The 19,189-nt window shown below is 40.9% G+C and overlaps 1 protein-coding gene across 10 annotated transcripts in view; it reads right to left on the bottom strand.

Moving 5' to 3' along the window:
* Positions 1-18,850, bottom strand: part of ARHGAP12 (Rho GTPase activating protein 12) — a 68,512-nt gene extending 49,662 nt beyond the window's left edge. For all 10 annotated transcript variants that reach the window (XM_079946667.1, XM_079946669.1, XM_079946670.1 and 7 more), the window contains exons 1-2: positions 18,710-18,850; positions 11,420-12,152 (exon numbers count right to left, since the gene is read on the bottom strand). In XM_079946667.1, the coding sequence (XP_079802793.1) occupies positions 11,420-12,085 (666 nt within the window). In that variant the 5' untranslated portion in view covers positions 12,086-12,152; positions 18,710-18,850. The remainder of the gene's footprint in view (positions 1-11,419; positions 12,153-18,709) is intronic.
* Positions 18,851-19,189: the final 339 nt, after the last annotated feature.

Raw genomic sequence — 19,189 nt, 5'->3', positions numbered from 1 at the left:
TGTTCCATTTAATCTGGGTTCCCCTCCTTCATATGCCCTTTATCTTACCTACAGAGGACTAATCTAATTGATTTGTGTTCAGCAGCAAAAACATGGATTTCATTAATATCAGCATAGCTGTAACACAACGGCAATAATCTTTGTCTGCTCATTCCCAACAGCGCAAGCAAAATATAGAAATTCATGGTTTGCCACAAATTAATTCTGCAATAAAACAAATATAATTATTAAAAAATACTAAAATATCTAAGCCTAGATCCACTATTGATATATATGTTAAAAGGAGAACATTCAGAACTATTCAGTCACATGCTAACAGCTGCCTGATTATTCTTTGCAAAGTATTGCAAATGATAAAAAAAAAACCCCAGAGACAGATGAATGGATTAGGAAAATGCAGGAATATGCTGAAATGGCTAAATTGAACTATATAAGGCTAAAAAAATGCATCAGATGAAGCAGTATGGCATTTCTTTACTTTCCTTTTTGCAAATGTCATCTATCACTAGATGGTTTTCCTATGTACATTTTTTAACTGTACTCTGTCCACAAATCAATTGCTTATTCAACCAAGCTATGCCTAAATCAGATTCTGGCATTAGAGGGGTTTATCTACCACTTCCAGTAACTTATTACTGTTCTTGTCTTCAATGTTTATTTGAAGCCTGAATTATGCATTCTGGCTTGTTTCTCATCTCCTTCCACACTTCCCATTTCTGAGATGCTACAATTCCCAAACTCGCTTAACACACAACACCCAGACCACCATCAATGGAAATGAACGAAGGAATTGGCAAATTGTTTATGATACTTACTTCAAAAAGAGTTGAAGGCCACCTATCACATCACTGAGTAATACTGAGGAAAACTATTAACACATTATGAAAAGGCCAAAAGAAAAGTAATCTGCCAGATAGAAAGTATGCAAACAACAGAAATTCTAATGACACCACAATAGCTATTTAGATAGGAAAAGGGCTGACTACATTGGACAAAAAACATGCCAATCCTGGAAGTGATAGTGGGATACCAATGAATCCAGTACAAAAGAACAAGGAGGCACAATCTTCCATTTGCTTATGACATTTTATACAACTATAAAAATGTAACAGTTCTTAACATAAGTATTTTGCCATCTTTCTCTTAAAATAATGTAAACTACAAACAGCCAAAATATCTGTGTGTCCTTTAGAAGAAAAAGTTGGGGTGTCTTTTCTCAGTAATTACTCCGTGTGTCTCTTGGTTATTTCACACACTTGTTAACTCCTCAAATGTAGGCAAAGTTACGTCAGTATCTCAAATATTATTGTAATACATACAGGACCACCTCTTGCCATTCTCCTTAAGGTAATGCAGATGGCTAATACTAATTCCACATGTGCACATATAAAAACCTCCATTTCACCAACCTGCTGAGCCAGAACAGGAAGTTTAAAAAAAGAAAACTTAGTCCACAGACTTACTTGAATGCTTTGCATGTCTAGTGTTGCCACATCTTCATTCTTCATTTGCTTATTGTTGAGCCAAAATATTCTTCTGAATACAGAAAACAACAAATGCTGCCTACAGAGAGCATACGCAGCAGACGCGATCCACCATGAATAAAGTAGAAATAATCTGCTTAGCATGTAGAAAGCCAAAGTTCAAGAAGTCTGCTCCTTGGACTCTTACATAAAATCAACAGGCCACCTTTGATAAAGTGTTTTAATAACAGTGATACCAAGAGAAGCTTTCAGTTTTCAGTGTCTTAAAGGCGCCATGATCATGTCGTCTGGCTAGCCACAATAAAAGTAATCTGTGGGTGTCAGCAATTTGCAATGCACCTCTAGCCTCAATATCATATTTGGCCACTTAAAGCAGCTGAAAACAGATTCTGTTTTCATAAGCTCCTAAGGTTTTGCTGTCTGGAACAAAGCATGTATGGGCTACTATATTCTAACCAACAAATAGAGTCTAAAATGGTTAGGGTACCTAGTAAACTATTGTATAAGGGCAATGGTAACTATCACACATGGTGAAGTCATACTCCTTTAGCATTACCTCTCACAGAGAAGCTAGATAAGCTCCTTGGAAGAAGGTCTGAATAGAAAATGCAACACACATTTAAGTCTGGCATTGGGGGGAACCCTGCAATGCACCCCAATATAAGAAAGCCCATCTCAAACCATTCTTTTCTTGAAAAAGCTTTGTAAACCACACTGCTTTTACTCTCTCTCAGGTTAGCTCAACCAGATATTTACACTATAAGAAATTACACACAAAACATTTAGAAAACAGGGATGCCTACATTGATAATATACTTATACTAGGAAAACAATGCCTCTAATTGCACTCACTATCAAGTTCACACAAAAATGGTTTGTGCTTCACTTAACACTTGAGATTTATCTTGGGATACAAACTTTTTTCTTTTCTTTTCTTCCCTTTTTTAAAATAGCGCCATATATATGGGCTGTACTAGATGATCCTCATGGTCCCTTCCAACTCCTCAATTCTATGTTTCTATGATATATACATGTCAAGGCTTGCAATGTGCACCAGCTTGTTTCCATTAAACCATAGTTCACACAGCTGTTCCCAGCAAAAAATTAAAGAAATCCCCTTCCTCATTTCCCACAGCTTAACTTCAGTGAGTTAGTTAACATGTATTAGCTGCTTTCCTAAGCACATATTTATCCTAGCTTAAAATTTGTGTCACACAACAGAAAACTAAATGAGATTCAAGTCATCTACTAATGAGAATGAATGATAGCCTACAGAAGAATTAAGAGTCTTAGTTCTTTATGCTGCTTTGAGGCAGAGACGGGGCATTTCCAGCCCTGCAGGACCGATTTAGTTCATTTGGCCCATGAAGATGATTCATCCAAGCCACACCCACATGCCCTATACCTAATGTCATATCTGGTGTAAAGGCAGAGCTTGCACAAAAGGGACTTTGCAAGAACCACTGATCAACGGTGCTTGTAAAGCACCTTGCATATCACATCCCAAGTGCCAATTATCAGCTGATTGTTGGGCTTTGGGAATCCCTGCACACACATTTTTGCTGACGCAGTTTGATTTCAAACCATGTGGTCAAAAGCAGGTCATCTGACAGCACTGTGACATCAGGTGATTGACAGGTGCACAGTCCCACCTACCTGTCCAACAGAAATGTGTGGAGATAAGGATTTGGCCTGCTGACCAGATCCAGTTCCCCCACTCTTCTTGCAAGGTATCAAATGATGCTATGACTACATCAAATAAATTTTAATCTGCAAATCTTAATGTGTTTCTTAAGAGTTTGACTATTAACTAAAACTAATAGATTCAGAAACATACGTGACATATTGGTGGGCAGACTTTTATCGAGCCTGAATTCCAGTTGAACCTTCAAAAACAACCTATGAGTCATTATGCATATAAAACAGTTCTTTCATGTAGAATTTTGTTCATTAAAAAACAATTTTAAGCTAGATTTAGCCAGAGAACTTCACTCCCATTTTGTTTTAGTTGCAACCAAATGGAGTGTCTTCTCTGCATCCCCTTCCCCTCCATCTTGTTTATTTTTATTTTATTTCCTTTTGTAGAAGAACAAAAATGCCAGATTAATAAAATGGAACAAAGAATAAAGAGCGCAACTGAGAATCAAGGATAAGTAATGAGATATGGAATCTCTATGCTTTCAAATCCATCATTCTGATGCATAATATTATTTGTGACAGAAAGGGACTACCATCTGCCACTTGGTATAAGATAAAGGATGGTGCTCAACTCAGTTTCTCGAAGCCATATATTAGCATCAACAGGTTTGAACATAATTAGCAATCTTGTTGACTCATAGCACAAATAGGATGGACCATGCCCATATTTCAAATATAGGAAGGGGTTTATCCAGCAAGTGATATAGAAGCAAAAATATACTGTTTATCATAATAAGTCAATACCCTTTGAGGACCGTTAAGAAAGGTAAAAGGAGATATGATACACACTGTGTAAGATTATGCAGAGAGAAAGACATTTTTCTCCTCTTATGCTACTAGAACCTGTAGCCATCAAATTAAGCTGAATGTTGGAAGATTGAGGACAGACAAAAGGAAGTACATAAAATGAACTCTTGAATTTGCTCCCATAAAATGCAGTGACGCCCACCAACCCTGAAGGCTTTCAAAGGTTAGACAAATTCACGAAGGATAGGGCTAGGCATGACGCCTGTGTTCTACCATTGCTATGAGAGGCAGTATTCCTCTGTATACCGCTTGCTGGGAAACACAAGTGGTGAGAATGCTAGTGCACTCATTTCCTGCTTGTGGGCTGCTTCTGATGGGGATCTCATTGGTCACTGTCAGAAGAGGATGCTGTACTAGATGTGTCTTTATGTTCCTGTAGGGTTCCATACTGTCCAAAATCTGTATGAGGGATGAAGAACCTGAGGCCCTGCAAATGCTGATGGATAATTCTCAGCATCCTGGACCTTCGGCCATGCTGGCTGGGGCTGATGGGAGGTGGAGTCCAACAACATCAGGAGGGCCATAAGTTCCCTATTCTTGATTTATATGAAACCACTGGGAGCTGTCATCTGGGGATTTAGAGCACCATATGTAGATGACAATTAGCTCTACTCCTCCATCCCATCTGAAGAGGTTGTGCAGGTAGGGGATCAGTGTCCAGAGGAAATGATGGTTTGGTGCAGGCCAATGAACTAAAGCTGAATAAGATAGAGGTCCTGTGAATATGGGGTTCTCTGGTCCAGGAATTAGGGAGCCCTCCCTGTCCCTGAAGCAGCATATTTGTTCCCCTCACTGGTGGCCTTTGGGAGTCAACTAAAGACACGGTCAACCTGGGCTATAAGGAGATAAATGCCCTGGGGAGCCAGCTGTTGAAATATGCTAGTGTTGTTTTATGTCTAGTTCTGCTGCATGTAGGGAGGTTTTTAAAGTGTGGTGTTCTTGACTTGATTGTATTTTACTGATGCTGTATACCACCCTTTGCTCCTGATTGGAAGGAAAGATGGCATATAAAGAAAATTCACCACCACCAGAGGCCTGCTTGGGGGTGTGGGATCAGCCATGTTGACAAAAGACACATTTTAAATACACTTAATCTGAACTTGAGGGAGACAGTCATTCAAAAGAGATATTTAAATATGTCTTACGGGTGTGTGTTTGCAGTGTTACAGATTTTAGCAAGGTGCATATTTTCAAGGTAAACCTGCAGTGGTAGGAGAGAGTCTGTTTGCAAGATCATTACTACACAAGATTCATCAAAGCAAGACACAGCCTAGTGATAATCCCTCTAGTGCTTCACAGTTTATGCAATAGTCAATTAGTAAAGAGGATGAAAGACAGAGCAATCTTTGCAAATAGGTCAGTGCCTATATTTGTAATTATTAACCCAACTTGCTACTTATAGCAACTTCTCTATAAATGATACATTAGAGACAAAGTATGGGAAGCATTTAAATCAGACACGAACTTCCTGTACACAACATACAAAGATTACACTGAGCACCTTCACACAGATTTTAAAAGTTAATGAGCATATGTCACCATCACAGTTCTACTCAAAGCAAGCACAGGTTTTAAAAGGGAGACTAGAGCATTCGGGGTGCAACAGTGCCCAGAGTTCCCTCTTAAGACCTCTGCACCATCCCTACTGATAAGGACAGGTGGCACAAATCCAAAAGTCCATCCTCTGGCACGAAGCATGTCCAGAAGCTAATTTCCCCTCCCCTAAGATCTCATGCACTGCAGGTTGGAGAAAGAATTTCATTGTTACCTATTGTGTTATAATTTTTTATTTATTTCAACAATGTATATACCACTTAATTACGGTTGTCTCTTAGTAATGTACAGGAGACCCAATACAATAAGCCTAAAAATGAGTATAACGGTATAAAATCAGAATTCAGTTAAAAAGCTTGCTGGAATAAATTCAGAAGCCCCGTATGTTCAACAGCGAAAGGAGCTTCTTCTGGATATGAGCCATGCATCTGAGCCATGGGAGGCCACTAACAGTGACTCCCACGAAGACCTCATTGATTGGGCAGGGATATAAGGGATCTGGCGGCCAGTCTCCAAGGTATCCTAGACCCAAGCAGATACAAGGATCTTGAACCTGGCCCAGTAGCATATGGGGAGTCAGTGCATGCTTTTGATCACTGCAGGTATCTGCTGGCAATCATCAGTCCTCATCAACAGTCCAGCTGTTGCACCATTTTGCACCAACTGGAACTGTCGGACCAGGCCCAAAGATAGCCCAACATAGAGCACACGGCAATAATGGAATCTTGAGGTGGCCAATCACTGTGACCACACTACTGATTTCCAAGAATGGCTACATCTGGTTTACTAGCTATAGGCAGTAATTTGGACTTCAGAGACAAAGAGCACAACCCCAACCCTAGCCAACTGCACCCAGACAATGGTTCAGACCATGCACATCCTCTCCTGCCGCTGATGTTGTAGAGAAGTAGAACTGTGTGCCATCAGCATACTGATGACCCTTTCCTCCCAAAAAAACTTTGAATGACCACATCCAGAGGCTGCATACAAGTATTAAACAGCACTAGAGATAAGATTGTACACCATAGCTGAAATACAGTCTCCCAATGCTACTCTCTAGATTCAACCCTACAGAGAGGACAGGAACCACTGTCCAACAGCACCCCCAGTACGCATTTCACAGAGCTTGCCAAGGGGAATACCATAGTCAATGGTAGCAAAAGCCACAGAGAGATCAAGAAAAAGAAGCAGAGTCCCACATCCCCGTCCCACTCTTAATAATAATAATAATAATAATGTTATTATTTATACCCCGCCCATCTGGCTGAGTTTCCCCAGCCATTCTGGGTGGCTTACAGAATATATAAAACATAATAAAGCATCAAACATTAAAAGCTTCCTGATACAAGGCTGCCTTCAGATGTCTTTTAAAAGTTATGTAGTTCTTAATATAGTTCATTCATCAGGACAGTCCCAAACTGCGCCTTAACCCAGACTGATATGGATCTAGATAATCTGCATTCTCCATGAACTCCTGCAACTGCACAACCACCACTCTCTCTATCCCCTTACCCAAAAATGGGGTATTTGCAACCAGGCAGGAGTTGTTATAAACCATAGGATTCAGGGTGGGCTTCTTCAGGAGTGAACACACTTTCACACCTGTTTAAGAGCAGAATGCACCACTCTGTTGTGTAAAGACACATTCACCACATCCTGGACCTATCTAATCAACACCCTTCCCCCAACTGGCTTTCACCAAACATGATAGGCATGAGGCAAGCAGGCAGGAAGCTGACTGCATTATTGTGAGAGTCCTATCCACAACAACAGGCCAGATAAACCAAAATTTGTCTACAGAGATTTAACATTGGTTATATATACTGTATATTCAAATAAGGAGCCACCTAACGGTCACCTCACACTCTTCTTCCTTCCCCAAATTAAGCACTGCTTGCTTCAATGTACATGTTACATGAATTAATGGTTATGCAAACTAGATTTAGATTATTTAATAATTTGTCAATTAACAACAATCAGCAAAATTCTTGCTTTCAAAACACCAGCAAGCATTGGTCACTTTTAATTCCTATATGAAGATAGGGCACTGATGAAGAAGATAATCTTGCCAAAGTTCAGATGAGTGTGTGGCAGAAAAGTCTTCAAAATGCATAGTGTTTATTAGGGATCCCCTATGCAGCTGTGGAACTGAGACCAAAAGGAAGCAACTGTGCCCACAATCAGAAAACAAGGCTGTTGCAATCAATCCCACCACGCACAACAGCAAGTAAGCAGAGGCAGGCCATACACATCCAACAGCAAGTAAGCAGAGGCAGGCCATACACATCCTTCCCACAGAAATACAGATAGCTGCTGACAGTCACAATAAGGTCACATAACAGAGTGAAATGAGAATACATCCTGTGGTGTTACCATTCACCAAAAGAGGAGAAAGGAAACATAATCATTTTTTTAAAACACTGAATCTAGTATCACTTTTTTAATTGAAGCTTGTGTATGCTTGTGCCATTGGGTATTCTACGTTTACAGTGAGAATCTAACACAGATCACGCAAAATCAGGAACAGAAGGCATGTATATGCCCTGCTGCACAATCTATTTAATGAAAATTCAATCCCATCCCCCCCGTAAAACTGATAGGAGGCTTCTCATAGGTTCAAACAAAGAAAACTGGAATGCATTCCTACAACCCACAATAAGCTGTTGCACAGACTCTCTTGAGTACAACAAACACAAACTTCTTTTATTTTCTAAAATGCATTTATACAGACTTTAAAATGTGCAAGACACAGACAGCAGACCCTGTTAAAAGTAGGATCCAATGAAGAAAGAACGCTCTTTCGCCTCCACATAAGTTGGCATAAAGACAATGGACATCTCACATTCACTGTATAGTGCTAACACTCACTTAGCTTAACACTTGTTTTCAAGGTAACCATACGCAGCCTGGAACTTCATGTTCTGGCAACAAACAGTCATAAGAACAGCTTGCAAAGACCTTAATTTCTACCCAGCTGATTTCTGCCAAACAATGGTCACTATTGAAAGATTTAAAAAAAGCAGGAGGGTAGTTCAGTAAAATCTAGCAGGCATTTAAATCTCTAGATCTGCTTGATCTAGAGGAAACAAGTTTGCTTGTTCTTATTCTGATCTACTAGCCTGAATTTTTCTTTCCATTTTCAGTTCCAACAGACTTTCATTTAATGGTTCTGGTTTTCCTCAGGGATGAAGTTCAGTCCAGTTTTGGTGTAATTTGATTTCCTGAACCTAAACTCTCCCAATCATCATTTTAATGTACTTTGCTGAAGTTACAAACTGAAGAATCACATTATTACAACATTTATATTTTGCTACATTCTGCAGGGCAAAGAACCAGGATATAGGGTGTCTTTCTTGCTTATTAAAATAATGTTGATGTCTAATTGCTATGACAGCTTTTCACCACTCATGGCTATGTTGAAAGTAACATAGCTTGTGGGCATCATAACTAGATAAAATATTACACCCATTTTGTAATGTTACAGTTTTAAATTACTAAGACTATTGTCTAAGACTGTGACAGATCTGTTTCTTGCCTAGTGAGAATGAGAGAGAGCATTCTGAGGCTAGACGCTTCCCCACCCCCAAGCAGCATGGATATATAGCTGACACCTGAGTACCCAGTAGTAAAATTAGGTCCAAAAGCCTTATCCAGACTGCAAACTGGCTCTACAAGTGAGTGTTGTTCAAGAAGAACTGCTTGCCATACTTTGTTTGACCTGTTTGCACTTTTCATTTGTTATATACTGTATTGCATATAACAGGTCTTCTTGAATTGCATTGGGTCAGTCCACAGGGAGCTGGTGGTTTTCATACAGGACATCTGTATAACTCCTGCATTCTGATTATAAGTTTTATCAAACTTGTTCAGTACAGTTTCCCTAGTGCTTCTATTTGGAAATACCAACATCAGCTAAAGTCACTAATAAAAAATGCTGATAAGAGCAATTGGGGATGTTCCTGGATTCAACACTTGTCACTGGATTCTCAGGCTCCTTCAATGACTAGGAGTGCCTTTTCTCCAGCTGGTTCACCAGCTACAACCCCATTTGGATAGAGATAACTTGGTCACTATGTTCCATGCTTTGGTAACTTCCAGATTGGATTGCTTTAATGCACTCTATGTGGGGATTTCCTTGAAGGTGATTCAGAAAACTCAATCAGTCTGGGGTTTCACTGTTTTAAAATAGCTACACCCTTTGCCAGTTTGTTTCTGGGCCCAAGTCAACATGTTCACATTAGTGTTTAAAGCAGGGGTTGGCAAACTACAGCCCAGGGGCCGGGTGCGGCCCACCAGGCTCGTAAATACAGCCCGTGGACCCTGCTACCCGCTCGCTCGGTCAGTCCCCGCACTAAACCAGTGCGGAGCGGAGGCCTCACCGTGCAGAGACTGACTTCCACAACGCTGGCACGGCTTTGGATTGGCTGCACGAAGCTCCTGCAGCCAATCCAAAGCCGTGGATGCCTCTGGGCGACACCCCTTCCTTCCCACTGAGGCGGCCGCGTATGGCCAAGAGCTGAGCGGAAGCGGCAGTAGCAGGGAGTCTGCCTCCACTGCCCAGGCCAGCGGCATGGGCTCTGCACCCCGCAGACCCCTGGCCGAGGCAGAGGACGGTGATGACGCTGGAGAAGATGAGGCAGCGTCGGCGGCTGTGGCGTGAGTGGTGGCAGGGGGGGTCCTTTCGGGAGAGGGTGGGTCCGGCCCCCCACAAAGTCTGAGGAACAGTGGACCGGCCCCCTCCTGAAAAAGTTTGCTGACCCCTGATTTAAAGTCTTAAATGACTCAGGCCCCAACTAACCGAAACACAACCTGGAGTGCTGAGATGGGCAGAAGGAGTCTTATTGGTAGTTTCTCCGCCCTTGGAAGTTCAGGGGGTGGAAGCCTGGGAGACTGCGTTCTCTGTGGCAGCCCTAAGCTGTGAAACTGCCGCCCCACAAAGGCACATCTTTCAACTTCATTACACAGCTGACGAACGTTGAAGATTAATCTTTTTACCCTAGCTTTTGACACTTGAGGGGTACATTTTGAGAACACCCCTTATTTTTGAGGTTTTAAGTTGTATTAATATGGTGTTTTTAATGTTGTAACCAGTTCTGGGACCTTAGGGTGAAGGATGAGTAATAAATAAATACTTTTTTTAAAAAATGTGAAAGTGGTATATGTGATGGTTGTCAGCTAATTTGGATTAATAACATAATAAGTGCTATGAAGATTACGTTCACTGTTCAGGGCACATCAATTTATCAAAACCCTCATAGGCAATTATCAACTCAAGGAGTATCAATCATCACTGATGGCTGCTACATCAAAAAATAACAAGGTTGACATGAAACAACTAGCATCCATGGAATGCATCTGTACTACAGTTGTTGTAGTAGTACAGCTCAGGGACTCCTAAAAATAAGCTGATAAGAACTACCACAACCTCTGTGAATAAAAATGGCATGTCTAACCCAGTGTCGAGCACTGACCACCCAGATGCGCTACAGAATATGAAAAGCTTTCCACTCTATTGGCCATTTGAAATTTCTATCTATTTAATAAGAACTTCTGCAAGAGGATACATACGTTGACCATAACAGGCTAAACTGATCCAATCCTTTCCATCATCCTTCTCATGCTTAATGAACCCTTCAAAGAAGGGTTAATTTCTGAAAAATGGCAAATCAATGGATAACTGCACAAAAACAAACCACCAGAGAAATATTAAGTATGCTCTCACTATTCTAACACACAGTAGCTGAGTGAGCTTAGTTCTTATACATTTAGTATAAAAAGTTTGTGTACATAAACAAGCTTCTTGCTAAATTGTTACTTCATACCTTTTTTTAAGACACAAAATAGTTCAAATTTGACTGTGATGCATCTCATCTTACCTGTACTTGTTCTGTGGAACTGCTACTGAGTTCATCTCCAGATTCTGAATCCTGGTGGATTTTCTCTGAGCCTTCTCCTGCAGAATCACAGGACTGTTCTTGTGAAAAGCTGGTCTTTTCTATCTCCACACATTCAGAACAAGAAAAATGGGACACAGAGAATGTTCTGTTCTGATTGGAAACTTTAGGGAACTGAAATTCATTTGATTTCCCATTATTCTGCAAAAGGTCCAAGCTCAGGCCAAAATTCTGACCTGGGCTAATGTTTGGTCCCAAATTCTGATTGGCATCCCGAACTGTGCTAGACACTTGAACTGGAGAAGATTTCCCAAAACTAGAAAGCTCCGGAGACTTATTGACATTTTCTGTTGACCTCTGTAACCCATGCATAAGTTTTAAAGAGCTGTTTGGCAGCCCACCCAACTGCTTGATAGGTGGCATTAGTGCTTTGCGAGTTACTTCTTTCACATACTGTGCTGGCACATAGAATGGCTTTGAGTTTTCATCCCTCTTAACTTGCCACCAGTCATCATTCGTCTTTTTCACTAAAATGTATCTCTCCCCTTGTTTAATCACAATCCTTTTGTCTTTTGCTTCGTATTCATAGTCATATTCAACTTCGATGTATAATGGACCTGAAAGAATCTTTCCACTCTTGTCGGCCATCTCTTGGAAGAAACTGTATTCACCTTTCTACGTGAAAGGTAAGCCACATTATGGTCTTTCTTTCCCCCTGTAAGGAAAAAAAAATGTTATTACCACAAAGGAGTTTCAGCTGCATGCTGTTTATTGACTAGTCTCATACTTGGGATGAACTAGCCAACCAAATCTTTCACAAAGTTTTTTCTCTCAGAGCCATAACTGGAAATTTCCCCAGAAACTTTTCTGAAATGTTTCCCCTTCCCTAATTGGCTTACATTTAGGCAAACAAAAGCTGTTGTTTTTTAAGTTTCACATGCAGTATACTGTAAATATCTGAAAAGTTTTTCCAAATTGTCAGAATTAGTTGAAACTGAAATATTGGATTGAGGGAATTCAATAAAATGCCATATTTTAGTACATGACAACACATTAACCTAGAATTCATTTTAAGAAAAATTCAGGGTACTGAAAACTCTGATCATGGATGAATAGCAGTGTACATAAATATAAGTGCTTTCTAGGCATAACCATATGAAAAATGTTAACTACAACTTTAAGTGGGACCATCCTGATGACTAGGTGTGCTTTGATGTTGTTCACAGGTTGCAACCATTTTGTGCATGTTCAACTGATGCACAACCACTGACACACACATCATTTTCAGCCCCAGAAGAGGGTGGAACGGGGCAGGCTTACATGAGACCGCTGATGTGCGCAATGACCCAAAATGCAACCCCGCACAAATGGGAAGTTGCCCGTACTGTAATTCTATTAATGTACTCTGATTGTATTTGCAAGAGGATTTGTATCCTGAAAAGTGGAATAAATAAAATATAACAATTTCCATTTTCAGAAATATCACACCCACTTACCATTTTTTCTTGAGCTACTAGGTTCCCATTACTACATTACTCTTTTGAGAATTACTGCACTCTTATTCCATGAAATTAATAAATATTCTGCTAAAGTGGTATACAAGAGGGGGGGTTTGCCCGCAAGTTGCATAGGTGTAAGATAGTACGTTAAACATTAATAACTTTTTCTGGACCCTCATATCTGTTCGGCTCTTGCTCTTTGCCTGTTACTAAGCCTATTGTTTCAGTTACTTAGCAAAATGGATCAGGTCTTTTTTTAGTTCAAGACAATCCTATGATTACGTAGAGGATTTATTTAGTTCAGGTATTATTAAACCTTGTGGGGAATAAAAGAATGGTTTTGCTTAATTTGGCTCCCATATTCTGCTCAGATATCCCTTTAGTATTACTTCTCCTGAGTTCTGTAGTGCCATCAAATTAATAAATCACAAATCATTACCAAACATCTTGGAAAGTGTTCCCTTCAAGTTCTGTTACCTAATCTTATGAACCATAGAGGTCAGGATACTGTTAATAAGAATACTGTTAATAAGAATAAGAATAAGTATACTCTTTAAGCATGCTTCCCACATTTTAATAAAACAGCTTTGCCAAGGTCACATTGCAGATATTTCAGCTGTTACATATATTTATTTTAGTGTAGGGTTTCTTTCCTCTTAAATTCCTTGAGTCTTTAAAGTGGGATAGGAAAAAAAACCCAGCTTATACATTTAACATCTAAAGGGGGTTGTTTCTGTTCAAACAAAATAACAAAGATTAATCCTTGATTAGGCAACAGACACTGATAATTCACAATGAAGGAAATTATTTCAACTGAATTCCAAAAGATGGTTTGACTATACGCAAATGAGACTGTAAGAACACTTGGGCTCACAGACTCCCTTATCCTTCTCATGCACTGTAATTCATTTCCTCCCCAGTTTAAAATAAACCAGTTAGTACTGTCATCTGAACTGGCAAGATATGGCTTGCACTTGCCCTCCTGAAAATCAAGATTGCAAACCAAAGTGTCATCCTAGCTTCCAGACTTGGTTTGCATGGCAAACACAACCACAGTCTGATGGAACAAACAACTATGGTTTGCCACAAACCAGGAATTCCAACATGCAAGGTGAGGAAAGGGAGCATGCAAGCCAAAGTATCCTTCCTAGGTCATTTATGTACCCATAGTTCTTAGTGAACTGGTTCAGAAACAACACCATTAGAAGTAGACAAAGGTTTTCTGCATGCTTACAGAAGGGAACTGCATCAAGTCAGCGCTAGACACACAGGATTTGTTGTTCCCAGAACAGAGATGTACATTTGAATGTGGATATCTGCATATCTTATTAAGGACCACCTGGGCCCTTATATCCCAGCTTAATCATCCATGTTAGAGGCCCAACTGGCCTCAACTAGAAGTTTGCTATTTAGTGATCTCAGTCTTGTGCTATGGAACACTCAGCATCAGTATCAGTATCTAACTTTAGTTCGGTCACTGACCAGCATAAGATAAAACATACCGATAAACAGAACACATAAGACTTAAAACAGGTAAGGCGTAAAAACTAGTAATTAAAAGCTGGTTATATCACACATACTTAAAAAGGTGGGGAAAGCGACAAACAGCTAAAAGCGACTATAAGGGAGGGAGTGTGAAGGAGCACGGTCTTGCATTTGGGCCTAGTTTGTGGCACAAACCATCCTTTGAGGGAACGCTCTTCCAGCAGAGATTTCGCAGGCAGTGTCAGGTGTCTCTTGAAGACCTTTTAATGCTAATAGGCCTATGCAACTGTTTAAAACTTTTTGCAACTATAAGTCGCTTTAGTTTTTCTTTAAAATATCTTCATGTTTAAGAAGCCAATTGTAATGTAGAACAAATGAAAGAAAATACATGAGGAGTAAGGGAAATTCTTCAGCTCCAGCACAGTGCATCTTAAGGATCTTGTTGGACTGAGACCAAAATTTGTAAATGAAGAGGGAATAGAAAAGTCAGCTCTAGAAATAAAACATATGTGCCCTATTAAAACTACAAGAGAAAGACTGTAACTTTATAGAATACTGGCACCAATAATCAGTGTTTTATCCGCTTTTTGCTTCTATAAATTATTTCTTCCTGTCACTTTAATTTCCTATATAATCATCACAAGAGATGGAAGTACTACAACTGGGGAATAAAATCCATCTACCTAACTAGCTGAAATAATCTATTTATGCTGGAATAACCAACTGAAGTGTTTTTTAAATTTGTATTCTGTTCAAATGTTGAGCAGCAGCTCTAACTTCACAAAATCCATCTCTCAAATGCCATTTCTCAAAAGCCGCATCCCGCCCCCCCTTTTAAGCACTTAAATGAGCATCACCTGCTGTAGCCAATGGTTGATAAAGACAACCAGACTTGTGAGGGAGTAGAATAAAAATGAAGAGGCATCCATCATTAGCATTATGAGAATACTAAGGCTTCAATCCAAACTTAATGGCTACATTTGTATTTCAAGCTAAACCAGGGGTAGTTAATGTGGTGCCCTACAGATATTTTAAACCACAACTCTAAACATCCATACTGTTGGTAATACCAGCTGTGGCTGCTAAAAGTAGTTCAATTCCCATCAGCCTCAGCCAGTATAGCCAACAGTTAGGGATGATGAGAGTTATACTCTGAAGCATCTGTAGCACACCACATTGGTTCCTCCTTTTGTTAAACCACAGTTTGATGTGTGCTTGAGCAACAACAAACTACAAGCAAGCCTTGAGCTCAAGTCCCCACCACTCCCACAGTCAGGAGTTTGCTTCACTTTTGTTTCGTCCAAATAAAAAAAAAAACATAGTTGTTGTTTTTTAAAAAAAGCAAAACATGATTAACATTAACAATAACTTGCAACCAGCTCATAAACACTGTGCCAATGCAGCCAAAGGGGATCAGTTCTGAGTAGGTGTGCTGTAAGCATTAGAACAGTGGATATGGTAAACTGTATTATACACTAAATTTGCACTTTTCAAAGAGTGGATGTAATGTAGGAGGCAATAAAAGTGAAGTAGCATGACATTAAAGCCCACACACTTCACTAAACCAATGTGAGTCAACAAAGGGTGAGCAAGATCTGAAATTAGTACTAGAACCCAACCTTACTTTCAAAGCAGCAGTAACTGTACAAAAAAGGAGTACAAAAACATTTAGAAGGTTAGAAAGCAGTATAACAGAATCATCATAACATATCTGTGTATAATTCCTAGCCTGGAAACTATTTAAAACCAATTATAATTTGCTTCACTCGGTGTAATAACTGAAGCTCAGAATCAAAAAATCACAGCACAGTCCAAACAAAAATTGAAAAAAACTATGCTACTATTTATGTAACCAAAAATACAAACAAGCTCTCTCAGTGTCATTTGGTTCTTACCGCAGACTATTGTGCTGGCAAACATTATCCCCTACAGCTGCAAGGAGCACATTAATGATGTTGTGATACAAACAAAGTTAGTCATTGAAGTCGTATTGGAGGACATTTAGATCCCCATGTCATAGGTTCTTACCAACTGAAGGCCAGATGAAATAAAACCCAGCCAACTGTCCTCTGCACAATTGATGTTTTCTCCTATGTTGTAACTTGTCAGCATCTCAGCAACAAGCTTTAATTTAAGCACATTTTCATTAAGCCCACAATTTCTGGATGCCTATCACTTGAGAACATAATGCACACCCCCTGGCATAAACAGTTTTGTCTTATATGCAAATTTTTCTGCAACCTATAAGTTTCACTTCAGGCCAGAATTCTGTCCATCAGAGGAATGTGAAGGCTTGCATTATTCTCGATGCTTAAGATCAAAATTTCTGACAATAATAAAGTACACCACAGTCATCTGGAGAAAGAGTAACAGAAACATTTCTAGTCACCATGGCAGAAAAGCAAACACGCAATGCAAGGCCAAGTCCATGAGTTTCATAACAACATTCTCTTCACATTTGCTGTGGGAAATCAATTTCACACGCTGAAATTTCATCAGAATAATTTTGCTTGACAGCTGGTATGACTCATTTGTACTCAATTTTATATGAAATACTTTCAAAATGAGCCTAAAGATTTAAACACAGAGAGAGATTGTAACCATGGACAGTAGATATCAATTACCAAAAAAAAAGGTCAGCTCCTTCTTGAACACCTACACTAGGGAACATTTGAGAACAATGGGCTCTCCAATAATATGGTATTTAAAATAAAAGCCAAACTGTACCTTTCTTGAAACTTGATTACAAACTCAGTTTCTCATAAACTGAATGCATAGTGTACTTACATGCCAAACAGCTTTAAAAAGCCAATTCCCCCCAAGTTTTTTTTTATTAAAAGGGGGAGGGAATAATATCGTATCAGTTACTTGCCTCTCTTACTCTACTCTTTTGTTATTGTGCTGACTACAATTGCAAACTATAAATAGCTAGAAAAGTCTGTGACTGATACATTGTGGTTAACTCATACTAACTAAGGCTCAAATCATTTTAAGGCCTGTATAGACAGTTGGCAAGGAAGAGAGAATGCAGAACTTCCGCTCAAGCTGGTAACTAAGCTATCCTCCTCCTTCATAATTTGTCCTAACTGGAGAAATGAAGTTACACAATGTACTCTCCTTTAATGTCTCTCTGTGTTTGTATTATTTGGTCAACTACACATACATCTGCAAGCTGTATGTTGTATGTATGACTCAGTTGTAAGTCACTTTTGGTTGCCCTGGGCAACCCTGACAAATTTATTATTATTATATTTTTTATTATTATTAATATCGTATAGATTGTGTATGCATAACACAAAATAACTTGTAACCAAATTAGGCTTTTACTACAGAAGCAAAATATACCACTTTAGGACACTTCTCCACACAGGCAGCTTGACACAAGGCAAAATGCAGAGAGATAGCATTGATCTGTGTATCAGCTGCACAAACATTAATGCTTCCAGGCATGAAACTGCCCTGGCTCCCGAGGGTAAACGAAACACTTAAAAGTTAGAATTCATATATATTTGCAGAATCAGGCTGTACCAGTCAAGACACAGCGAACTACAAATTAAAACTGGGCCCAAGTGCGGACAGAGGTGGGGTTGCCATTCCTCCCACCTGCCCTTACAAACCCACCCATATACACACACACACACGAGAGTTACCAAGTGATTACTGTGTAGGGAACCAACAAGTCATCCCCCCATCCCATCCTGCTCTTGTCGCAGAATGAAAACACCCCAAGGTCAAGGGGGGGGCGGGCGGGGTTGTGTCGCGAGGAGGAAACCCGACGCAGCACGTCTATCAGCATTAGGACTTGACACGGTCGTGTGCACATGACGCACCACCGGCTCCCCTTTAAACTCCGGCTGTCACGCTTTCCCCCCGGAGTAGCCGAACGTGTGGCTTAAAGGGCTTGCTCCCCTCCGTCCCTCATCCTCCTCCCTCCGCACACCTTTCCACGCTCCACCTAGGGGTGGGGCGGAGGCTCCAACGCGCTTTTCTGATAGGGGGCGCAGGCGGGGGAGGGGTGGGGAGAGGAGGAGGAAGGGGCGGCGGAAGAAGAAGAAGAAGAAGAGTTGCTCCGGCTTAATTAAACAAGAAGCGCAACAGTGGGAGGGGGGAGGGAAGGGACAAACAGGGAAACCGTGTCTCTCCGTTCTTCCTTGCAAAGGAAGGGGGGGGGAGAAATAAACCCCGTGAAGCCAGCAACGCCCCCTCCCCAAACACGGTACTTCAACGCACTCCTGGCAGGCGCAGCACAGCACGCTGCTCCCCCCTCCCCGAATAACGGCCCACTCACCCAAACCGGAGGTCCAGGTCGCTCCGACTACGAGGCGGTATCCCCGCCGCCGCTGTTGCTTCTTCTTCTTCCTCCTCCTTCCGCTTCGCCTCGCTCGCTCCTTTCTTCCCTCCTGCCTGCCCAGGAGCCCCGCCCCCTCCCAGCCTCAGCTCCGCGCCGAGTGTCAGCTCCAGGGCACCGCGCCGCCCGGCGTCAGAGGCCCCCGTCACGTGTCGGGGGAAGGGGAAGGGAGGGGAGGCGGGGCAAAAGGTGGAAAGGAGCGGCGCCGTTGGGAGGGGAGGGTTGGAGTGACAAGAGAAAAAGAGGCGGGAAGAGGGGGCGCGAGGGAGAGAAGGGCGCCTGCGGTTATTCATTTGAATTCCGCCCTCCCCCCGCCCCACCTCTCTCTCTCTCGTGCCCTTTCTTTGCCCAGTCTGCTTGTTCCACAGAACAAACAAAGGAATAAAATAAAGCACACATGAAACACGCCACAAGCATGTG

This window comes from Podarcis cretensis (assembly GCF_951804945.1).
Source record: "Podarcis cretensis genome assembly, chromosome: 12".
Taxonomy (NCBI): Eukaryota; Metazoa; Chordata; class Lepidosauria; order Squamata; family Lacertidae; genus Podarcis; species Podarcis cretensis.
The sequence above is the reverse complement of the archived record's forward strand: the minus strand, read 5'-3'. Positions and strand labels throughout refer to the sequence as shown.